The 19,302-nt window shown below is 58.0% G+C and overlaps 1 protein-coding gene across 1 annotated transcript; it reads right to left on the bottom strand.

Annotated features, from left to right (window-relative positions):
• Positions 1-2,121: 2,121 nt before the first annotated feature.
• On the bottom strand, positions 2,122-13,844 carry CSRNP1 (cysteine and serine rich nuclear protein 1). The gene is made up of 5 exons (XM_051852663.2): positions 13,713-13,844; positions 7,359-7,600; positions 5,055-5,314; positions 4,285-4,602; positions 2,122-4,193 (listed from the first exon to the last, which is right to left on the bottom strand). The coding sequence occupies exons 2-5, from the start codon at positions 7,558-7,560 to the stop codon at positions 3,216-3,218; spliced, it is 1,758 nt and encodes a 585-aa protein (XP_051708623.2). The 5' UTR covers positions 7,561-7,600; positions 13,713-13,844; the 3' UTR covers positions 2,122-3,215.
• Positions 13,845-19,302: the final 5,458 nt, after the last annotated feature.

The raw sequence follows: 19,302 nt of genomic DNA, 5'->3' as shown, positions 1-19,302 counted from the left end.
CCAGAGCTGGGGATTGAACCCAGATACCCAGGTACTTAGCCAGTAGGCTAAGTGTCTGCTATATATCATTTTTATGCAACAGAAAAAAACAAACAAACAAAAAAAACAGCTCATAAATTCACGGGTGCTGGTAGAGAGCCTTTAAGTGGTGTAATTGATTTAAAGAAAAATACGTAGCACGGGTAGAACTTTACAGGTACGGCAGTGTTTTCAAGAGAAGTTGTCCTGTGACTCAGGTTTGGGAGCAGCAAATCAGCTGGGGTCCCTTCTACCTGGTGGCTGCCAGGCCTTGTTTTTCAAGCATCATGCTGACTGCGGCATGGCTCCTGGTGAGTCGGCGACCAGGAATGTTTGCCGCACGTTAGGCCATCCTTCCTATGAGCTGCTTCACAGCCCAGTGTTGTTGGGACAGGGTTGTTGCTAGAACTGTCTACGTGTAGAGAGGACGCCACTGTACACGGATTGTGCATTAATCAGGTTTGTGTTGCCGTAAAACCAACGGTGTCTCTCTTCACACACACACACACACACACACACACACACAGCCTAGAATTGACCCTGTGGCCCTAGATGGGAGTAGGCAGGCCTCAGAGCAGTTCTTGGCTGAGCCTGGGGGAGCAGGGATGGCAGCAAGATACTGGAGCCACTGTTGAGCTGCCACCCAGAGCCCTGGGAGAGACCCGGCTTTTGGATCCTGTGCGCTGAAGCAATCTCTACTAAGGGTGGGCAGGGGCCAGTAAAGAGGAGAGACACAACTGGGGGTCCCAGGGTCTGTACCTGAGCTCTTACATCTTTGACTAAGGTCGTTACAAGGGACATGCTGCCCCCACCGCAGGCCAGACTCTAAACCCCAAGGTCTCAGATGGCCACTTTTTTTTTTTTTTTTTTAAGATTTATTTATTTATTTGAAAGAGTTACACAGAGAGGAAAGGCAGAGAGAGAGGTCTTCCATCTGCTTATTCACTCCCCAGTTGGCCGCAACAGCTGGTGTTGCACTCATCAGGAGCCAGGAGCCCCTTCCGGGTCTCCCACACAGGTGTAGGGGCCCAAGCACATGGGCCATCTTCCACTGCTTTCCCAGGCCACAGCAGAGCTGGATTGGAACCGCTGCCCATATGGGATGGCACCCATCAGGCCAGGGCACTAACCCACTGTGCCACAGCACCAGCCCCTGAATGGCCACTGTTGATGGCCATGGGGTCTTTCATGTCTGTGTGTGTTTGGAGGTAAGGAGGATGGCACGGACAAAGAGGGATTAAACCTGTAGAAAACGAGAGGCAGAGACATGAAGAGAATGCAGGGGCTTGTGGATCCAGGCATTCTTGTAAGCATGTTGCATCCGTGAGGCATCCGTGAGACGAACAAAGCGGTGAACAGTATCATTCACACATGGAGGAAGCCCAGGCACAGAGCAGGTAACTAACTTGCCTGTCATTGCACTAAGAAGTGGAAGAGCTCAGATTTGAACCCACGTTCTGGGTCTGTGCATGCTGAGTGAGCCCAGCACAGACCAACCAAGGCAGATTAGGAGGGGCTCCTTCAGTGACCCCCCTACCACCAGCACTGTGCGAATCTCATCCTAAGTGGGAGGGAGGTCGACCATTCTCCTCCTCAGGCTCCCAGACCCGGGCTCCCCAGGGCAGGGTGCAGCCTGCTGCTCTGGCCCACAGCCCAGCCGAGCTCTGGGGACAGGTCCAACAGGTCTAGCTGGTGCAGATGGATGAGGCTCTGCAGCTTCCGGTGCTTCAGTCCCCAGGGACCACAGCGGCTGAGCCCACTGCCAGGGCAGGTCTCCACCAGCCACAGGTGGGTGACTTCACCTTCAGAGCCAGGCCCTAGCTAGGAGGGCGCCTTCATTCATCCCCAGCCCCACTGCTGCCCCAAGCAGCCACTGGAGAGGAGTGGGTTAATCCACAGGCGAAACTGCTCCATGTGCCAGGCCAGCCTTAGCTGGCTTCCTGCCTCTCAGATTGACTGGTCTGACTGAAAGGTGGCCTGATGTGCCAGGTACCCTTAACACAGCCTCAGCGTACACACTTGCCCCGCAGGGCATGCCTTCCCCCCTCCCCCCTACCCTTGCACCCACCTGCATCCCCCATCCCACAAATGCAGACCACACCATTAAAAATAGAGCCTCTTTATTGGTACCTGCAAGCTCAGGTACAAGGTGTTCCCACAAGCACACAGGCTGGCAAGGCCTCCTGGGCAAGGGGGCAGGCCCAGAGACTTGGGTTTCTTGGCACAGACACACAGAGAAATGAATAAATTACAGTCTGACACTCGGAGACAATATAGAAATTATGCAAAATTCATCAGCAGAAGTCCTAAGGAGCCACCACCCACCACCTGGGCGCATGGCACAGGCAGGTGGGCCAGGATGGAGCAGGGTGCCCGGGAAGCCGAGATCGTGGGTCCATGGCTCGCTTTGCGCTCCAAGGCAAGCTCCTCACCCTCTCTGGGTCGCCCACTCCCCCCTCCTACATCACAGGCAGGGAATAAAGGGTGTGGCCTTTAGGGAGTAGGGACTCAGGGCAGCTGGCAGGAAGCAGAGGACTGGGTGGGGCAGAAGGGAGTTTTGGTCAGCCCAGCCCCCACCTGCTCCACCATGCAGGAGCCAGGCGGCTGACGCATGATCCCGGGGCTCCAATTCACACCTGATCTGCAAAGCCCAGGCAGGGGCAAGGTCCAGGGCTAAAAGGCAAAGGGGACTCGGGGTTGGTACCCACCCCTGCCCCTGCCCCAAGCCGCCTCAGTCTAATAAATTATGGAAATAAATTATAGTCTTCACAGTCCAGAGGATTTAGCCACCCAAGGGTCTATGGTGCAGGGTGGCAGAAGAAGCCGCCAGAATGGCGAACTGCAGCCTGGTCTCGGGGCTAAGGAACCTCATCCGGAGACCACAGAGGGGTCTGCCTGCCAAGCTCCAAGGGAGCGTCACCTTCTTCCCAGCCTGCACTGCGGAGGCAGAAGAGCGCTGTGTGAGTGTGGGGAAGTCCCCTCCCCCACCCTCCTTCAGCACAGGAAAGTTAAAAAAAATTTAAATAAATAAATCCAGAGTGTTGCATAAAAACCAGGGGTGCCCACATAGCACCTCAGGGCTGAACCAGTCCACCAGAGCCCGTTACCTACAGACCTTGGTGGGGGAGGTCCCCCCACGTTACAGAACAGCAGCGATAGGGCTCTGGGGGCTGGGCCAAAGGCACCCCCCGAAGTCCTCACACCAGCACAGGCTCCATCAGAGGCGCCGGGGCAGCATCCTCAAAGGGGCTGTCCGCCAGGGGCGTGAGGGCTTCGGCCGCAGGCTCGGACAAACCCATGAGCGACTCCAGGAAGCAGGTGCTGATGTCCCCTGGTGGAGAGAGGCTGGGTAAGGGGAGGTGGGGTGCCTCGAGGTTGTCCAGGCTGTCAGAAACCTTGTGGGAGGTGTAGTGAGGTCCCAGGCTATAATCTGGCAGCGCCTGGAGCAGCTCAAAGGAGTCGCAGGAAGACAAGCTGAGTTCCACCGAGCTGCTCTGGGCAGCATCCATGCCGGCCGGCTCTGCCGTGCCAGCAAGGCTGCCTTCCCTCAGCCCCTCCAGGCCGCTGTTCAGGAAGCAGCTGGCGTCCAGGTTGGCGTTTTCATCCAGGATGCCTGACGTGAGGCTACAGCCAGCGTAGCTGTGGGTCCAGCTGGCCAGGCCACCGGGGTCACCAGTACCGAAGATGTCAGCCGGGTGGAAGCAGCTGAGGTTGTCCAGGTGCCCCACCCCACCTTCCTCCTCCTCTTCATCCTCCCCTCCGAAGTCAGAGTCACTGAAACTCAGGATCCGTGCCAGGCTGTCGTCATCCACGCCAGGCTGGAAGCCAGGGCCAGGCAGGCTCGGGTGGGCGGGCCGGTCAGCGGCCTCACTGGTGCCGGACGCCGTGGAGGAATCGGTCATGTCGCTGCTGCAACTGTTATCTCCCAGTTCGCTGCTCGCCGGGGGTTTAGCCAGTGGAAAATAGGGCACCAGGGCCTGGTCGTCAGGGCGGGGTGGGCTGCCCTGGGTGGGGGCCTCCACCTCCCCAAGGCTCTCGGCCCCTTGCTCCAGCTGCAGACGGGTGAGCGTGTGGATGAAGTGGGTCTGGACTCGTGCCTGGTTGAATTCCACACGGCCCTTGGGGTTCTCACAGCCCTCCTTGCAGCAGCCACAGGGGAATGCCGTGTGGTCCATCTGTGGAGAGAGCAGAGCTGCGGGTGAGGCCTCCACAGAGCACAAAGACATCCCCAGGCCCAGGCTCCCCACCCCAGCTCGGTCCTCGCACCTGGCACTTGATGCCCGCCAGGCTGCAGCTGCAGGTCTCAGGGTCACAAACCCTGTCACAGTGACAGCCACAGTCCTCTCGGGACTGGCGCAGGGCTTGCAGCTCCCGCTTCTCCTCCCGATCGATCCTGCGCACGCCCGCGGCACGCAGCAGAGCACGCCGTCGCCGGGCTGGGTAAGGCTGGAGGCAGCTCACTTCTTCCAGCCGGCCGCTAGCCACGGCCACGGCCAAGTCCTCCTCCACAGAGGCATCATCGATGCTGTCCACGGTGAGCGGAGGGCCCGCCTCTGCCGCCTCGGGTACGCCGGCCGCCGAAAGCTGCATGGACAGAAGAGGGGGGTGTGAGGGGCACTGGTGCCCAACAAAGGTTCCCCAAGTGCTCAGCCCCTGTGCTGGGCACTGTGGCTACAGCAGAAAGCCAGCCAGCCAGGCACCCTGCCCTAGGTAAGTTCATGTCCTTCCACCGATCACAGGCAAGCCAAGCCCTCTCTCCTAGCTAGACAGACGGGCCCCCACCGACCCCACCACATCACATCAACCCTACATCGCCCTCTCCAGTAAGGGCAGATTCAGGCACTAAGCCCCTCCCACCCCGGCCCCTGCACTTGCTCTGAGCCCTTACATGCCTCCCCTCTGCAGATAACCTAGGCAGCCAATCAGTGGATCCATGGCCTGTTTCCTACATAGACCAGGAGCCAATCAATCAGCAGCCACTCCTGCCCCTCCCCACGCAAGGCCGGGGTGCAGGCCACGGAGAGGGGTCTCCCTACCTTCCACCGCAGCACCTCCAGCTTCTCCTCCTTCAAGCGCTGCCGCAGCTTCTCACGCCGCGCCCGGGCCTGCTCCTGGGTAAACTCAGCCAAGGAGAAGCGGCGGCAGGCGCTATGGCGAGGGGCCATGCCCAGGGTACAGCCGCCACGGCCAGGCACGCTGGTGAAGCCCTGGCACCGGGGGAAGTAGAAGACGGTAATGCCATCAAAGGCCACGCGGCCAGGGCGCTTCCGGGGAGTCCGCTTCAGGATGGACAGGGCTGGAAGGCAGGAAGGGAAAAGCGGAAGGTTAGTTTGCGAAGCCAGCACCACGAAAAGCTGCCTCCCTTCTCCCCCACCCTGAGAGAGAGACGGATCTGAACTGAGGAGCCAGCCTAGGGCTGAGGCTGGTACAACAGAACACCACACCCACATCAACACTCGGTTACTGGAATTTGCCAGCTCAGATGGAAGTACTTAGAGGATGAAACATCTGCCCATCTTCAGCCATTCATTGGTCCCTTGTCCAGCTTTTACAGTTATTGATTTGTAGGAGCTCTTTATATATGACATGAGAGACAATAATTATCATTTAACTTATCTGCAAAAATATTTTGGTCTTTCTGTTCAGGGCATTTTACAAAATAATTTTTAACATTTATTAAATAAAAAATACAATCTTTTCCTTTATAGTATCTGTTTTGCGGCGAGACCTTCCCTTGAAGAGTAAGCTGTGAATTGGTATAGTTCTTGGCTCTGGGCTTTGGCCTGGCCCAGCCCCAGCCATTGTGGCCATCTGGAGAATTAACCAATAGATGGAAGATCTCTTTCTCTGTTTCTCCCTCTCTCTCTGTAACTCTTTCAAATAAATAAATAAATCTCTGGGAAAACAAAATCGAAAACAAAACTATACTGGTTTTAAGGTATGAGGAGGTCTTGAAAAAAACTGCACAGATTTAAAAAATGTGTGCAGCAAAATACACTTATCTTTCAATTTCATTTTCTACAACCTCTTTGAAATTCCCTTATATAACACAGTTGTATGTAGACAGTGGCTACAAAGGTAAACAGATTATCTGTGATATTAAAACTTAATGGCGGCTGGCGCCGCGGCTCACTAGGCTAATCCTCCACCTTGCGGCGCCGGCACACCAGGTTCTAGTCCCGGTCGGGGCACCGGATTCTGTCCCGGTTGCCCCTCTTCCAGGCCAGCTCTCTGCTGTGGCCAGGGAGTGCAGTGGAGGATGGCCCAAGTACTTGGGCCCTATAACCCACATGGGAGACCAGGAGAAGCACCTGGCTCCTGCCATCAGATCAGCGCGGTGCACCGACCACAGTGCGCCGGCCGCAGCGGCCATTGGAGGGTGAACCAACGGCAAAAGGAAGACCTTTCTCTCTGTCTCTCTCTCACTGTCCACTCTGCCTGTCAAACAACAACAACAACAACTTAATGGCGGAGTGGAGTGGGCAGCGTTGAGGCCCAGCAGATTAAGCCACCACTTGCAATGCCGGCATCCCATACTAGAGCGCCAGTTGAGTCCTGCCTGCTGTGCTTCCAATCCAGCTCCCTGCCGATGCACCTGGGAAAGCAGTGGCTGACGGCCCAGGTACTTGGATCCCTGCCACCCACGTGGTAGACAGGGATGGAGTTCCTGGCTCTTGGCTTCAGCCTAGTCTAGTCCTGGTTGTTGTGGCCATTTGGAGAGTGAATCAACAAATAGAGGATCTTTCTCTCTCCCCCTCTTTCTGTCACTCAGCCTTTTGAACAAATACATAAATCTTAAATAAAAATAAAAAACTTTATGGGCAGAAGTGATTATGGAAAAATATATCTGAAAAAGCTCTCAGGGCTTGGGGGTGGGGGTCAATGAAAATAAAGTTGAGAGACTCCGCTTGCCATCTTTGCCAGTTTGGAATCGGAATTACACAAGCAACCAGACGAGGCTGCAGAGCACTCTGACAGGTGAGGGCCTGGCTTGGCAGCTCCCAGGCAAGGCGTGTGGGGTGTGGGACGCCAGCGGTTCAGGCTGTAGGAAGGCAGGGTGCACGCTGGAGAAACGAAACTGGAACAGAAAGGGCCCAGCGGGAAGGCCCAAAGGGCCACTCTGAGCAGCTGCATCCTGTACATCATTACTCCCAAGACCAAAGGTCAAGCTGGCCCAGGAGCCTTGGAATAGTGGGCACTGGGTGACAAGGTGGGAGCCAGAGTGGGCTACCTGGGGACCTAACCTCCAGAGGCCAACACAGCTCTGGCCAGGGCCTTCTAACGTCATCTTTCAAGAAGCAAAGGAGTGCGCGAGGGCTCCCGGGGGAGAGAGGACTCACGGGTGAAACTCCGGGGGCCACGGCAGTCCCGGTCAGGCTGGGGTGTCTGGTCCCAGGGGCCCTCCTCATCCGAGTACCAGGCAGGGGGGTCTGAGGAGCTCGGGGAGCAGGAGCGGGAGTGGCAGCCGGAGGAGGAGGAGGAGCACAAGGAGGAGGAATCCTCATCCAGCTGGTCAAACTTCCTCTTCAGCAGCCCAGACATGGTGGTGCAGGGTGTGCCCTGGGGTCTGGGGACAGGCAGCCTGGAACAGAAACAAGAGCTGTAAGTGGGGGGAAGCATGGGGAGGAGGTGGGCTCTCAGCCAGACTCGTGGTTCCTCCCACTCCCATCCTCCCAGCCCCACCCTGTAGCTCCTAGGGGATGGGGCACACGACCAGCACCTCCTCTCTGCAAACTCACGTGCATGTTCAAGTCCACATCCTGGTGCTCCCAAACGCCCACCACCTCTGCCCAAAGCCCACCTAGGAAGCCGCCAGGCACCCTCCCCGCTGCCTCCCACAACCCCCACCCCCACCCCAGCACACACACACTTGCATCCACACCAGCAGGAGCAGGAGGCAGACAGACCACCAGATGGACTGACAGCCCTGGGCCAGGCCTCCCTCATTCCCCGACAGGAATCCTGGGGGCTGACTCACCGGCTGGGTGATTCACACAGCTCGCATCTGTGTGCCTTTGTGTGTGAGGCCGTCTGCGCCCCACAGTCCCTCTTACGGTGGCTCTGCCTCCTCCGCCTCCTGCACACCCACACACAGACGCGCCCTGCTGCACACACGGGGTCGGCTGCAGGCCCTTGCTCCAACGCCTGGCTGACCAGGCACTCTGGGAACAGGCTGGCTTCCACCCCGGCCCCCGGCCCCCGGCCCGGCCTGAGGACTCTGCCGAGCCCCTCCTCTGACTTTCCCCTAGAAAGCCCCGCCTCGCAGGAGAGAAGTCTCATGCCTCCCGGCCTGGCTGTGTGACCTGAGCAGCTCATCTCGCCCGAGTGTTTAAAAATGCACCAAGTGCTCCAACATCTGACCCTGCCAGTATGCATGAACATCCCATGGGAATCATTTTTTCCCTTGGAAAGAACTCAAATAGTGCAATGACTCCCTACCTTAGCTGCCCACGCTAGCTCACGTCCCCCGTCTCTCCTGTCCGCAGCTCTGTGCCATGGGGCCTGAGTCTCCCCTGTGAGGAGCAGAGACTCCCACAGCCAGCTTGGGTGGGGGGCATTTGGGGCTCCTTCCCTTCAATGCTCCAGCTGACAACAGTCCCTCCCAAAGCCGGGGAACCCCCAGGAGTCCGCGCCATGGGCTCAGCACAGACACCTCGCCTCTGTTGCCAGGTCCTGCTGCACTCGGGGCAGGGCCCCGGGGGAGGTCAGCAGGAGGAAGGGGAAAGGAAGCCAAGGCTGGCAGGGCTGGGGAGCCCCTCCCCCACTGCCATCACAGGAAATGAGAGAGAACAGGAAAAACCTACCAGAAGGCTGTCTGTCTCCTGTTCCTCTACTCAGGTGTCCTCTCCAAACCCCTTCCTCTTCTCTCAGGCTTCCCCTGAAGCCTGGAGGGTGTGCTGCCAACGGATTACCTGCAGCCTCCCTCGGACAGGCACAAGAGAGACAAGACAGTCTCCCTCCCTGGCTGATCCCCCACCCTGGCCTGGGGGAAGAGCGTGCACAGGTGTTTCCGGGGGTTTCTAGCAGTTGTTTCTCAGGCGTGGCAACCCCCCTCCTCCAGGGTCAAACCACAAACACAAACAATCCAGCTCCCAGCTGACATGCAGCTCTCCCAGGAGAAGCGGGACTTACAACCCAGAGCCACGCACACATATGCACACGTGAACCAACCACAGACACTCAGGCACACACACGTGGACAAACAGCCCCCACACATCCTGTCCCTGCACAGTTGTAAGGGGAGATCCCATCCCTTCGCAAATTCGGGGTGCTGCTACACGGCACAGAATGCCTCCCTAATCCCACTCCAGAGCCCGACACCCCTTGGGACCAACTGCCTCTTGCTATCTCCCCCAGGCTGTCCCCTAGAAACAAAATTCCGCAGGCCCCAAATCGAACCCCTTGTCTCCGTTCCCCACCCCCCACGCCATCTGTTCCTCTTCCTGTGTTCCCTATCTTAGTAACAGCACTGCCACCCACCCAGTTACTCAAGCCAGAAACCTGCAGTCATCCTCCACCCCCTCCCCCCTCTCCCTCCATCTACACCGAAGCACCCAGCCCTGGGAGTTCACCCAAAGTGGTTTAATCCACAGCGCACCAGGCACACACTCAGGAAGGCCACGGAGGCTCCTGGTGTGAGGTTAAGCACCTTGGCTGCAGAGCCAGACTGCCTCCCTCGGAACCCCGGCTCCACTATTAACTGGCTGGGCAGTCCTGGGCAAGTTCCTTAATCTCTCTATTTCTCTGGGTCTTTGTCTTACAACCTCTTAGGGTTGGGAAGTTTACAGGACCCGATACGTGTCAATTCCCTAAACAGCACCAAGTGCTCAGTGCATGAATTACCCTACACCGTAAAAAGACAGACACCCAGATGAATCTCACAGACATCGTGCTGAGCCGAAGCAGCCAGACACAAAATACATGCAAATGACGTTCAAGAGAAGGCAAGACCGCCAGTAGATGATGGCACAAGTCAAACAGAGGTTCCCACGGGGAGGGTCAGCAGGGACTATTCCAGGGAATGATCATCAGGCGGTGGCTACGTGGGCGTCTGGAACTGCATGAACACTCCTCTGACTGTACACCCAAGATTCACAAACTTCAAGCATTCCAATTAATTTAAAAAGTGCGCTCTCCTTATCAAGTCTGCTCCCACTGCCATGAGCCAGAATGAACACAGCAAACCTCTTATCTGCCCACTACCCCCTTGCTTAAACCACTCTGAAAGTCCCCTAGGGAGGCTCACTAACAGGACCAGGTCCAGAATTCCCAGAGGCTGAAGGTCTGGCCACTGCTTCCTCCCCCAGCCTCCACGTGGGACTCTCCCCACCCCCTCCATACCCAGCTGAACTTGCAGTTCCTCTCCTGTCCCCACTCCCCCTCCTGCCCTTGCACAAGCTGGATCAACCCGGCCTCATTCCCTTCCAGAATTTCCTCCAAAGGGGCCCCCTGAACCTCCTAGTCCTTCTTCCTGCGTCTCTGGGCTCCTGCTATGGACTGAGTATTTGGTTGTAGCCCAAATGTGTGCTGGAATTTGGAGGTGGGGCCCTTGGGAGGTAAGTAGATCCTTAATGAGATTACTGCTCTGGTAAGAGACACAGCAAGACCACGACTTTGCCAGCTCAGCAGCTTGATCTCCAAAGCAGAGAGACCTACGTCCCCTTTGTCTAGAAGACCCCTCAATCGCAGCAGGCCCAACAGACTGAGACGGGCCCCCCCACAGGCCTTGGATGGCCTCGTATGGCCTCGTCAGAGCCCTTCGCTGACCATCCTGCAGCGGCCTCCCTTCCGGTCACTGACAACAGGCTGCAGGACCTCTGCCTGGCTGTCAAGAGCCTGTGGCATGGAGAAGCACCTGGCGACGTCAGAGGAAGGGCAGGCTGGCCCCACACATGTCTCCATGCCTATGAAGCCCAAGGGAGACCTCCTGCTCTTGGCACTGCAAACGAGGCAGGGGGGGTGGGTGGGGTCACACGCCGGTTGCCCAGCATGTGCAGAGGCTCGGGGCAAGGATGGGGCTCAAAAGGAGCAGCTTGGAGGGGAGCAGGGGGTGCTCAAGGCAGGCATCGTAGGGGCTCCCTGTCCCCCCAGAGCAAACAGAGGGAGAGCTTGAGGGCAGGGCAGGGAGACACTGGTTCTGGGTCGCAGGGATGTGCCCCTAAGGAGAACGTAAGGAGAAGGGGTTGTAGCTTCCAAGGCCACAGAAAGGGGCACAGGACTGCAGGGTCCGGTGAGAACGCCCTCTCAGGGCAGGTGCAGGCTGGGGCTGAATGAGGAGGAACCCCCCTCCCCCACCCCGGCTGCTCCTTTTCAGGGAGGGAGGTGGGAGGGGGAGCCTGGTGTTCCTCTGTCGCACCTGGAAATCCACAGGTGGAGAGCAGCAGAGGCAGAAGAGCAAGGCAGAAGAAAGAAAGATAGTGAAACAGTCCAAGAAAAGTGTCAGACAGTGAGTCACAGGATGGGGGCGGGGCCCTCCGCAGCCACCCAGGAGTCAGGATCTGACCGGGGCACTGTTCCCAGGGGGTGTGTGGCCCCCTCCGAGGTCCTGGTGGAGGAGAGAAAGGCCATTTCCAGGAGCTGGCTCAGACAGAAATGCCACACCCCCACGCGCCTGGAGACAGGCTCTGAATCAGAGAGCACCAGGCCTCTTCCGGGATCTGAGAACCCGGCAGCCCTCCTGCCACTACGCACGCACGGGCACCGGACAGCGACTGGCCCAGGGGACGCGTCCCAGCCCCGCAGCCACAACCCTCCACACACTCAGGCCATACTGCCAGGCAAAGGCCCCCTCACCCGGCATCAGGTGCTGCCTGGGGACAGGGAGGGCATCAGGCCCCTCAGGAGTCACCGAACCCTGTGCCCACCTCAGCGGTGCCACCAAAGCCCCAGCTCCCAGGCACAGCTGGCACCCGGGAGCGGACACCTTTAGCTGCCTCTATTCCCCCTCTAGGAATCCAAAGAATGTATCCTTTAACAGAGCCTCAGGGCTGCGCCTACGCCCCCTCCCCTCCAATACCTGGGGGGGGGGGGGTGTCACACAACCCCAGGCCCTAAGCAACTACTTCCTGGGAAAAGGGAGAGGCACCTCTGGCCCCCACTGGGGAAAAAAAAAAAACAGCTGCCCAGAGACAGCAGACAGGAAGCCTGGGCACACCCCTCCCCCACCCATCCCTCTAAAAGTGATCTCGGGGAGGGGACAGTTCCTCAGCCTTGGCCTCCAGGGCCTGGCACTGGGGAGGTGCCAAATATTTGCTGGCAACAGGAGGCAGCTGCTCCTGTGCTAGGAAAACTGCACCTGACAGTGACTGCATCCTCCATCTAGGGAAGGTTCCTGCACCCTCATTCATTCACTCATTCATTCATTCCTCAAATAGGTACTGAGCTCCTGTGCGGTGCGGGCACCCGGGCACACAGGGAGCAAGACCTACACAAATGCTGCCCCCTCAAGTCCAGCGTGGAGTGGAGAGGGCCAGGCCAGAGAGGGTGGGGCGCAAGGCTATGGGAGGACAGGATGTAGGCAGAGTTCCAGGCAGGGGGCCGCAGAGTGGGTGAGGGGCTGGAAGACCCAGAACCGAGTCCTAGAGGGGGAGGGGTGGCCGGAGAAGGGGCTGAGCCGGGGTCACAGGGCAGCCTTTAGCCTGAGGGCACGGGAGGCCACCCTAGGGCTTAAGCAAGGCGTGACGATACCAGATTTGCATTTTTAAAAGATGGCTCAGCACTGGGGCTGGAGGGGGTGTGATCAGTTGGCCGGCCAGGTGAGATGACAAGACGAGGACTTGGGGAGAAAGAGGGTGGATTTGGGGAGCACGGGATGAGAGGACGAAGGGCAGGGCTGTCCGAGATCTGGGGGCGGTGATGAGTAAGTCTCCAGAGGCCCGCCAGACTTCGGGGTGGGGGGGTAGCAGGAGCCGGGGAGGGACCCCCCCCCGCCCCGCTGCGGGGCCGAGCCAGGGAGCGCGGTGACTAAGTAAGTGTGTGACTGTCGCTGCGGTGTGGGCATCTCCGCAAGTGCGTGAGGGTGCCAGGACTCCCCGAGAGGGGAAACTGAGGGCGGCAGGAGCGCGTGGGAGGGAGCCTACGTGTGCCCGCGGGTGGCCGGTGTGACTGCGCCCCGTGACTCAGAGCGGTGGCCTCCGCGTGTGACGGCGACCGACTGACAAACAGGTGAGCGCACGACACAATCGCCCTCCCCCCCGGGGGTCCGTGACTCACCGCGCCTCGCCGCGCGCTCATCCTCCGCCCGCCGGGGGCGCCCGGCACACGCCGCAGCCCCGGCGCGGCGCCCAAGGAGGAAGGCGCAAATGTCACCTGCTGCGGCCACGCGAGGAACTTCTAAAAAGTTCTCAGGCAACTGGGTCAAAAGGAAACTCGGCCGCAGGCGCGCGCACCCCCGCTACCCCACCGCTCGCCCCGAGCTCGGGCTGCGGGGACACCGACGGAGACCGGGCACGGCGAGGGGGAGGGGTGCGGGAAACTCGCGGCGCCCGGCCCCGGCCCCCCGACCCAGACCCCGGCCCCGGCCCCGGCCCCGGCCGCGGCGCGTCTCCGGCCGAGCCGGGTAGCCCAGGTCCCCCGGGCCCGCTCAGGGTGCGAGGCAGCGACTGGCAAGCGGCAGCGTCTCCCCCCTCCCCGGGCGCGGGACGCCCCCTCCTAAAAGACCTGCCCGGCCGAGCTCGGGTCCCCACCGCGCTCACCTGCGTTCACCCGGGCGGCTCGCCAAGGACACCGACTGGACCCGCGTTCTCCCGCCGCGGACGACTCCCCGGCGCCGCGGCTCCGCGCGCGCTCCGGCCGGCAGCCGTCGGTCAAGCCGTCCGCGGCTCTGCGCGTCCGGCGGCGGCGGCGGCGGCGGGAGACTGGCTGCGCGGGGCCCCGCCCGCAGCTCCGCCCCCCTCGTCAGTGGAAAACTCCGGGGCTCGCAGCGCTGACGCACGCCGGGCCTCCCGCCAGGCCGCCCGCGGCCCCGCCCCGGAGGCGCCGCCCCCTCCCCCGCCCGGAGCCCGGCGCTGCGGCCGCGGGGCCGCCCTGCGGACTCTGACCCCGCCTCGGCGGCCTCCCGGCCGGGCCCCGCGCGGCTCCCGGCTCGGCCCGCCGCCCCTTTCGCGGATGTGCAGACTGAGGCCGGGAGCCCTGCAGCGGCCCCCGGGGCGGCGAGGCCCCCCCACCACCACCACGGCCTTGGCCTTCACCCCGCCGGGGCGAATTGATTGTGTAGCCCCTTCCAGACGTTCCTGCCCCGCCGTCCCCATGCCCACTCCCAGGTTCGCGGGGACAGGACCCAGAAGGACGTGGGGAGGGAGAGAGGAAGGAGGTCACCCACGGGCCTGGCCGTCGGCCGCTGCAGAGGCCCTGAACTCGGGGTTCTTGGAACCAACCGGCTCCCCCCCCTGAAAATGGCCCAGCGCCTTCTCTGCGCGTCTCCTGGCCTGGGCCGGCCCTGCTACGCCGGGAAAAGTGTGCATGCCCCCCTACCCCACTCGCGGCAGTCGAGTCGAACCCTTGAAGCCCACCCGTCTTCCCGCCACTTCACACCTGCGCTGCAGCCGCTCCCGCTCTCGCTCGGCTTCCCGAAATCCCAGCGACTTGTAAAGGACTCAGCTTGCAGTTGCCTCCTCCGGGAAGCCGTCCTGGGAGCCCGACACCCCCACCCCCACCCCACCGGGGCTGCGCCCGCTGCACGCTGAGCTCTGGTGCGCTCCTGGATGCATCCTGTCAACGCTTCGCCCAGCCCTCAGGATTCCATTCTGCCCCGCTCGGCGCGCCCTGCCCTCAGGATTCCATTCTGCCCCGCTCGGCTCGCTGGGGCGGGGGTTTGTGACCACCGGGATGGCTTCGCGGGTGCTGAGGCTGGGGAGTGCGGAGTAGGCCTTCGCCCGTCCTTGGAGGAAGAGGGGGAGAACAGGTTGCTGGGACCTGGCCCCTGCCTTTCCATAGCTTCTGTGTGTGTCCTGGGGGCTTGCAGGAGGAGCTGGCTGGGCAGCGGCCGCCAAGGCCCTAGGGACCTCCAGGAGGCCTACAGAGCCCCTTGTCCACCTTGGCAGTGAAACTGTTTGCAAACCCCTATTCCACACTCCCTTCGGGTCCCCTCCGTGTCAACGTCATCAAAGTGTGCCTATGTCTTTTTGTTCATTCGTGTTTGTTATTTTTATTTTTTTAAATAAGTATTTACTTGAGGGACAGAAACAGCTCCCCTCCACTGGTTCACTTTGCCAAACACTCACACAGCCAAGACTGGGGCAGGCCAGAGCTGCGAGCCAGGAATTCAATCCAGGTCTCCACGTGGGTGGCGGGAGCCCAGCTTCCTTGAGCCATCACAGTGGCCTCCCCCCCCCCAGCTGCACTTTAGCAGGGAGCTGCAGTTGGAAACTGGAGCCCAGCGCTGAACCACCCCCGCCTCTGCCGGCACACTAATACAGAACACCCCACCTAACCGCTAAGCCGAATGCCAGGCCCTGTGCCTCTGCTGTTTGCATTGGTCCCACAGCATTTATACACCAGGTATTGCTGTGTTCTGGCCTCACCTCCAGACTCCCCCACTCCACACACTTCCAAAGCACACCCCAGTCCTGTCTGCCCGTGGTCAGCGCGTGGAGTGTATCCAGGTTTCAGCTTGCCAGGCTGCTGCACCTGCCTTGTGCCCACTCAGTAGGATGGCTTCCTTGGGTCATCTGTGAGCAGTGAGAGGTCAGGGGCAACTGTGTCCAGCTTGATCTCTGCTGATGAATAAGATGTGCTAGTAAGTGAGTAGAAGTTCCTATGGCTGAAGGACAGGGTAGGGCTGGAGGTGACACGGAGGACTCTTCCACACACAGCCGGTGCGTTGCAGCTGTGCTGTGGCTGAGGCTGCCCAGAAGGCTACAGAGCCGAGTGTCTGGTGCTAGGAGTGATTCATTTCCCCCCTAGGTCACCTCCCAGCACCACCACTACCCTGACACTGGGCTCTGGGCTCTCAGTGGCTACCAGTTGCATACTTTGCTGGTCCCTAGATGCCTGCCACCCTGTTTGCTTCCAAGCCCCAGGCCAGGTCACCAGCAGAAAGGGGGTTTCTGTGATACCTGGAGGTGGATTTCTAGTTTGGTTTCTGTCCCTGACTCTCTCTCTCTCTGGACTTTAACTTTCCAGTCGGTTAAATAAGGGCGCTGGGTCAAAGAACCCCACCAGGCTCTACGTTTCTCGACTCAGTTCCTAGCAGACTTCGAGTGCTGGCCAGGTACTGAGCAGGGCTGGGCCCAGAGTTACTAATGGTCTCTCGGGCACTGCCTGGGTTTGCATTTTGCTGGACTGTGCACCTGGGGAACCAGACAAGACAGGGGCTTCGTAAGGGCAGGAATGGCTGCTTAGCACAGGGAGCCCAATGGGTGACAGACTCTGGGGGATCAGGAAGAGGAGAATAAGGGAAAACATCATGGAATTAAGATTCAGATAAATGATATTTTCTCTGGAAAAGTATCTCCCTGTCCTGGATTGGGCTCACCAGATGTTCCCCAGATGTTGCTGGTGAAGGGAAACATGTCCCTCTGGGATCCCAACATAAGCCCTTCCTGTTCGGGGGAGGCAGGCGAAGGATCGGTTCCAGGCCGGGAGGGTGGGGTCTAGGGCAGCCTCCGTCTGTCTACAGCACACGTGTAGGCAGAAGCACATCCTTGGGCAGCTTCTGGACACTTGGAAGAGCTCTACAAGTCTCTCAAACATTCAGTGTCCATGGACCACCCGTTTTACCAAATAAAAATTACTACGTTTTAAATAAAAATAGTTCCGTGTAAGACATTAACCTTATAGTCCCACCAGGGAGGCTGAAATTAAAGGGGCTAAGAATACCAAATGAGGCAAGAGTGCAATTAACCCATCAACTAGACATTATTGATGTGATGGTGAATTGACATAGTTGGGAAAATAATTCGGTGGGGCCAGCACTGTGGCACAGTGGGCTAAGCCTCCACCTGTGGCACCAGCACCCCATACAGGTACTGGTTTGAGTCCCTGCTGCTCCACTTCCAATCCAGCTCTCTGCTACAGCCTGGGAAAGCAGTGGAAGATGGCCCAAAGCCTTGGGCCCCTGCATCCACGTGGGAGACCCAGAGGAAGCTTCTGGCTCCTGGCCTCAGATCGGTGTAGCTCCAGTCATTGCGGCTATCTGGGGAGTAAACCAGTGGTTGGAAGACCTCTCTCTCTCCCTCTCTGTGCCTGTCTGTAACTCTGCCTTTCAAATAAATAAATAAATCTTTTTTTAAAATAATTTGGCGGTACCAAATAAGACTTAGCACAAACTCTATTTAATATTTACATATTTGATAACCATTTAATTCTACTTAAAATAAGTGCCCAAGAGAAGCAAAGTGCTCAGAGCCAAAAGACATTCATGTTGTAGCAGTTTTATGTGTGATAGCCAAAAACTAGTAAGTGAGCAGAAACAAGCTATAAATTTGTTTCTAATGGAATCCATCAAATACAATAGTATACAGACCTGAAGAAGAACAACTCTTGCTTAATAGGACAAGTGGATGAAGCTTATAAACATTGTTTTGAGTAGAAGGAGGCAGGCACAAAAGAATAACTGTGTTGCATTTATTTATGGGACGTTTCAAGGCAGGCTGATGGAAGTATGGTGATAGTTGGTACTGCCTTTGGAATATTGGCTGGAAAAGGGCACAAGAGAGCCTCCTGGGGTCCTGGAGATGTTGTGGATCTCGGTAGTGGGTGGACAGGTTTATATACCCCACTTGACTGTGTTTTACCTTGAATACCTTCCTGCCCAGGAAACTCAGCAGTTTTCATAGTTCAAGAGTTTTTGCAGAGCTCGATCTCTAGTCCCTTCCTGGAGATGCAAGGGTGGCTTGAAAATTTCAACCCTCCCATCACTGTCTTTCCGGTGACCAGCCCCATCCTGAGATTAAGGGCCCCACCCTAAAGGACTTCATTAGCATAAAGCCATTTGTGATCCAAAGGCGCTCCTTGTAAGGAACCAGGAAATCCAGGGGTTTTGGAACTCTGTGCTAGGCATTGGGGACAAAGACCAGCTCTTTTTTCTTATTTTGCACAGTTGGGTGAGGATTTTTTTTTTTCCTATGGTTCTCAGGTGCAAGGAGCATCATGCGATTTTTCATCAAAGACTTTCATTAAATTTAGTTCTTATGTTTAGGCTTAATCTACTTATAATTAAATTTCGTGTAAGTGTAAGTAAGGGTCCAACCTCATTATTTTATGTGTGCCATCTAACTGTTGAAAAGAGCGTTTGTAATTAAAGCAGCAGAGTTCCAAGGACAACTGCAGCCCCAGTCAGGGGCACCCTGCTGTGTGCCATCTCAACCCCAGCCCAAGGCTGCCTTCTGTCTAGCGCGGTCCGCCTCTCTGCTTTTCTGCTCATGATTGACAGATTCCTGGTCCAACCCAGGGATTCACTGAGAGCAGAAGCTGAGCCCTGCTCTTTCTGAGCCACCCAAGATCGCAGGGAGGGAAGGCTGGGGCTTTTTTACTTTTATTTATTTATTTATTTTTAAGATTTATGTATTTGAAAGGCAGAATGACAGAGAGAGGGGGAAAGAGAGAGGGAGAGAGACCCAGATGCTGGGTCTGGGCCCCGGCCAAGCCAGGGGTCTGGAACTCCACCTGTGTGATGCTAGGGACCCAGGTACATGGGCCTTCCTCTGCCGTCTTCCCAGATATATTGTTAACAGGAAGCTGGATTGGAAGCAGAGTAGTCAGGACTTGAACCAGCACTCTGGTATGGAATGTGGTACTTAACATGCTGCACCCCAACACTGGCCCTATTAGGACTCCTGTGTGAGACTGAGAATGGCAGTTAGGGTCCAGTCTCCCTAGGAGGTGTTAGCATTCCTCTGGGGAGCCACACCCCGCCTCCGTCCTCATCTCCCTAGTCCTCTCTAGGCACCCACCCCTCTATATGCACCCCAAGATTCTCGATGGACTGAAGCAATGGTCCTGAAGTTGTGGCTCCTGGACCAGCAGCATCAGCCTTGCCTGAGAGCTTGTCAGAAATGCAGATTCTTGGGTCTTCCCTAAACCTACAGAATCAGAACTCTGGGAGTGGGACCCGCAGCGGGTGTTTAACCAGGCCTCCAATTCCAGTGCATTCCATTCCAGTTTTGGGCATTGGAAAACAAAGGCCAGGACTGGAGGCTCTTCAAGCACACACCTTGAACGTTCTTATCTAAATCGGGAGACTTTTAAGCAGAGATTAAAAATCCCAGCAGTTGCATTCTGGGTCAAAGGATTTGGACAGATGTTGCCAAACTGCTTGCCTCAAATTGCACCAATTTCACTCTC

The sequence above is a fragment of the Oryctolagus cuniculus genome, chromosome 10, assembly GCF_964237555.1.
Source record: "Oryctolagus cuniculus chromosome 10, mOryCun1.1, whole genome shotgun sequence".
Taxonomy (NCBI): Eukaryota; Metazoa; Chordata; class Mammalia; order Lagomorpha; family Leporidae; genus Oryctolagus; species Oryctolagus cuniculus.
The sequence above is the reverse complement of the archived record's forward strand: the minus strand, read 5'-3'. Positions and strand labels throughout refer to the sequence as shown.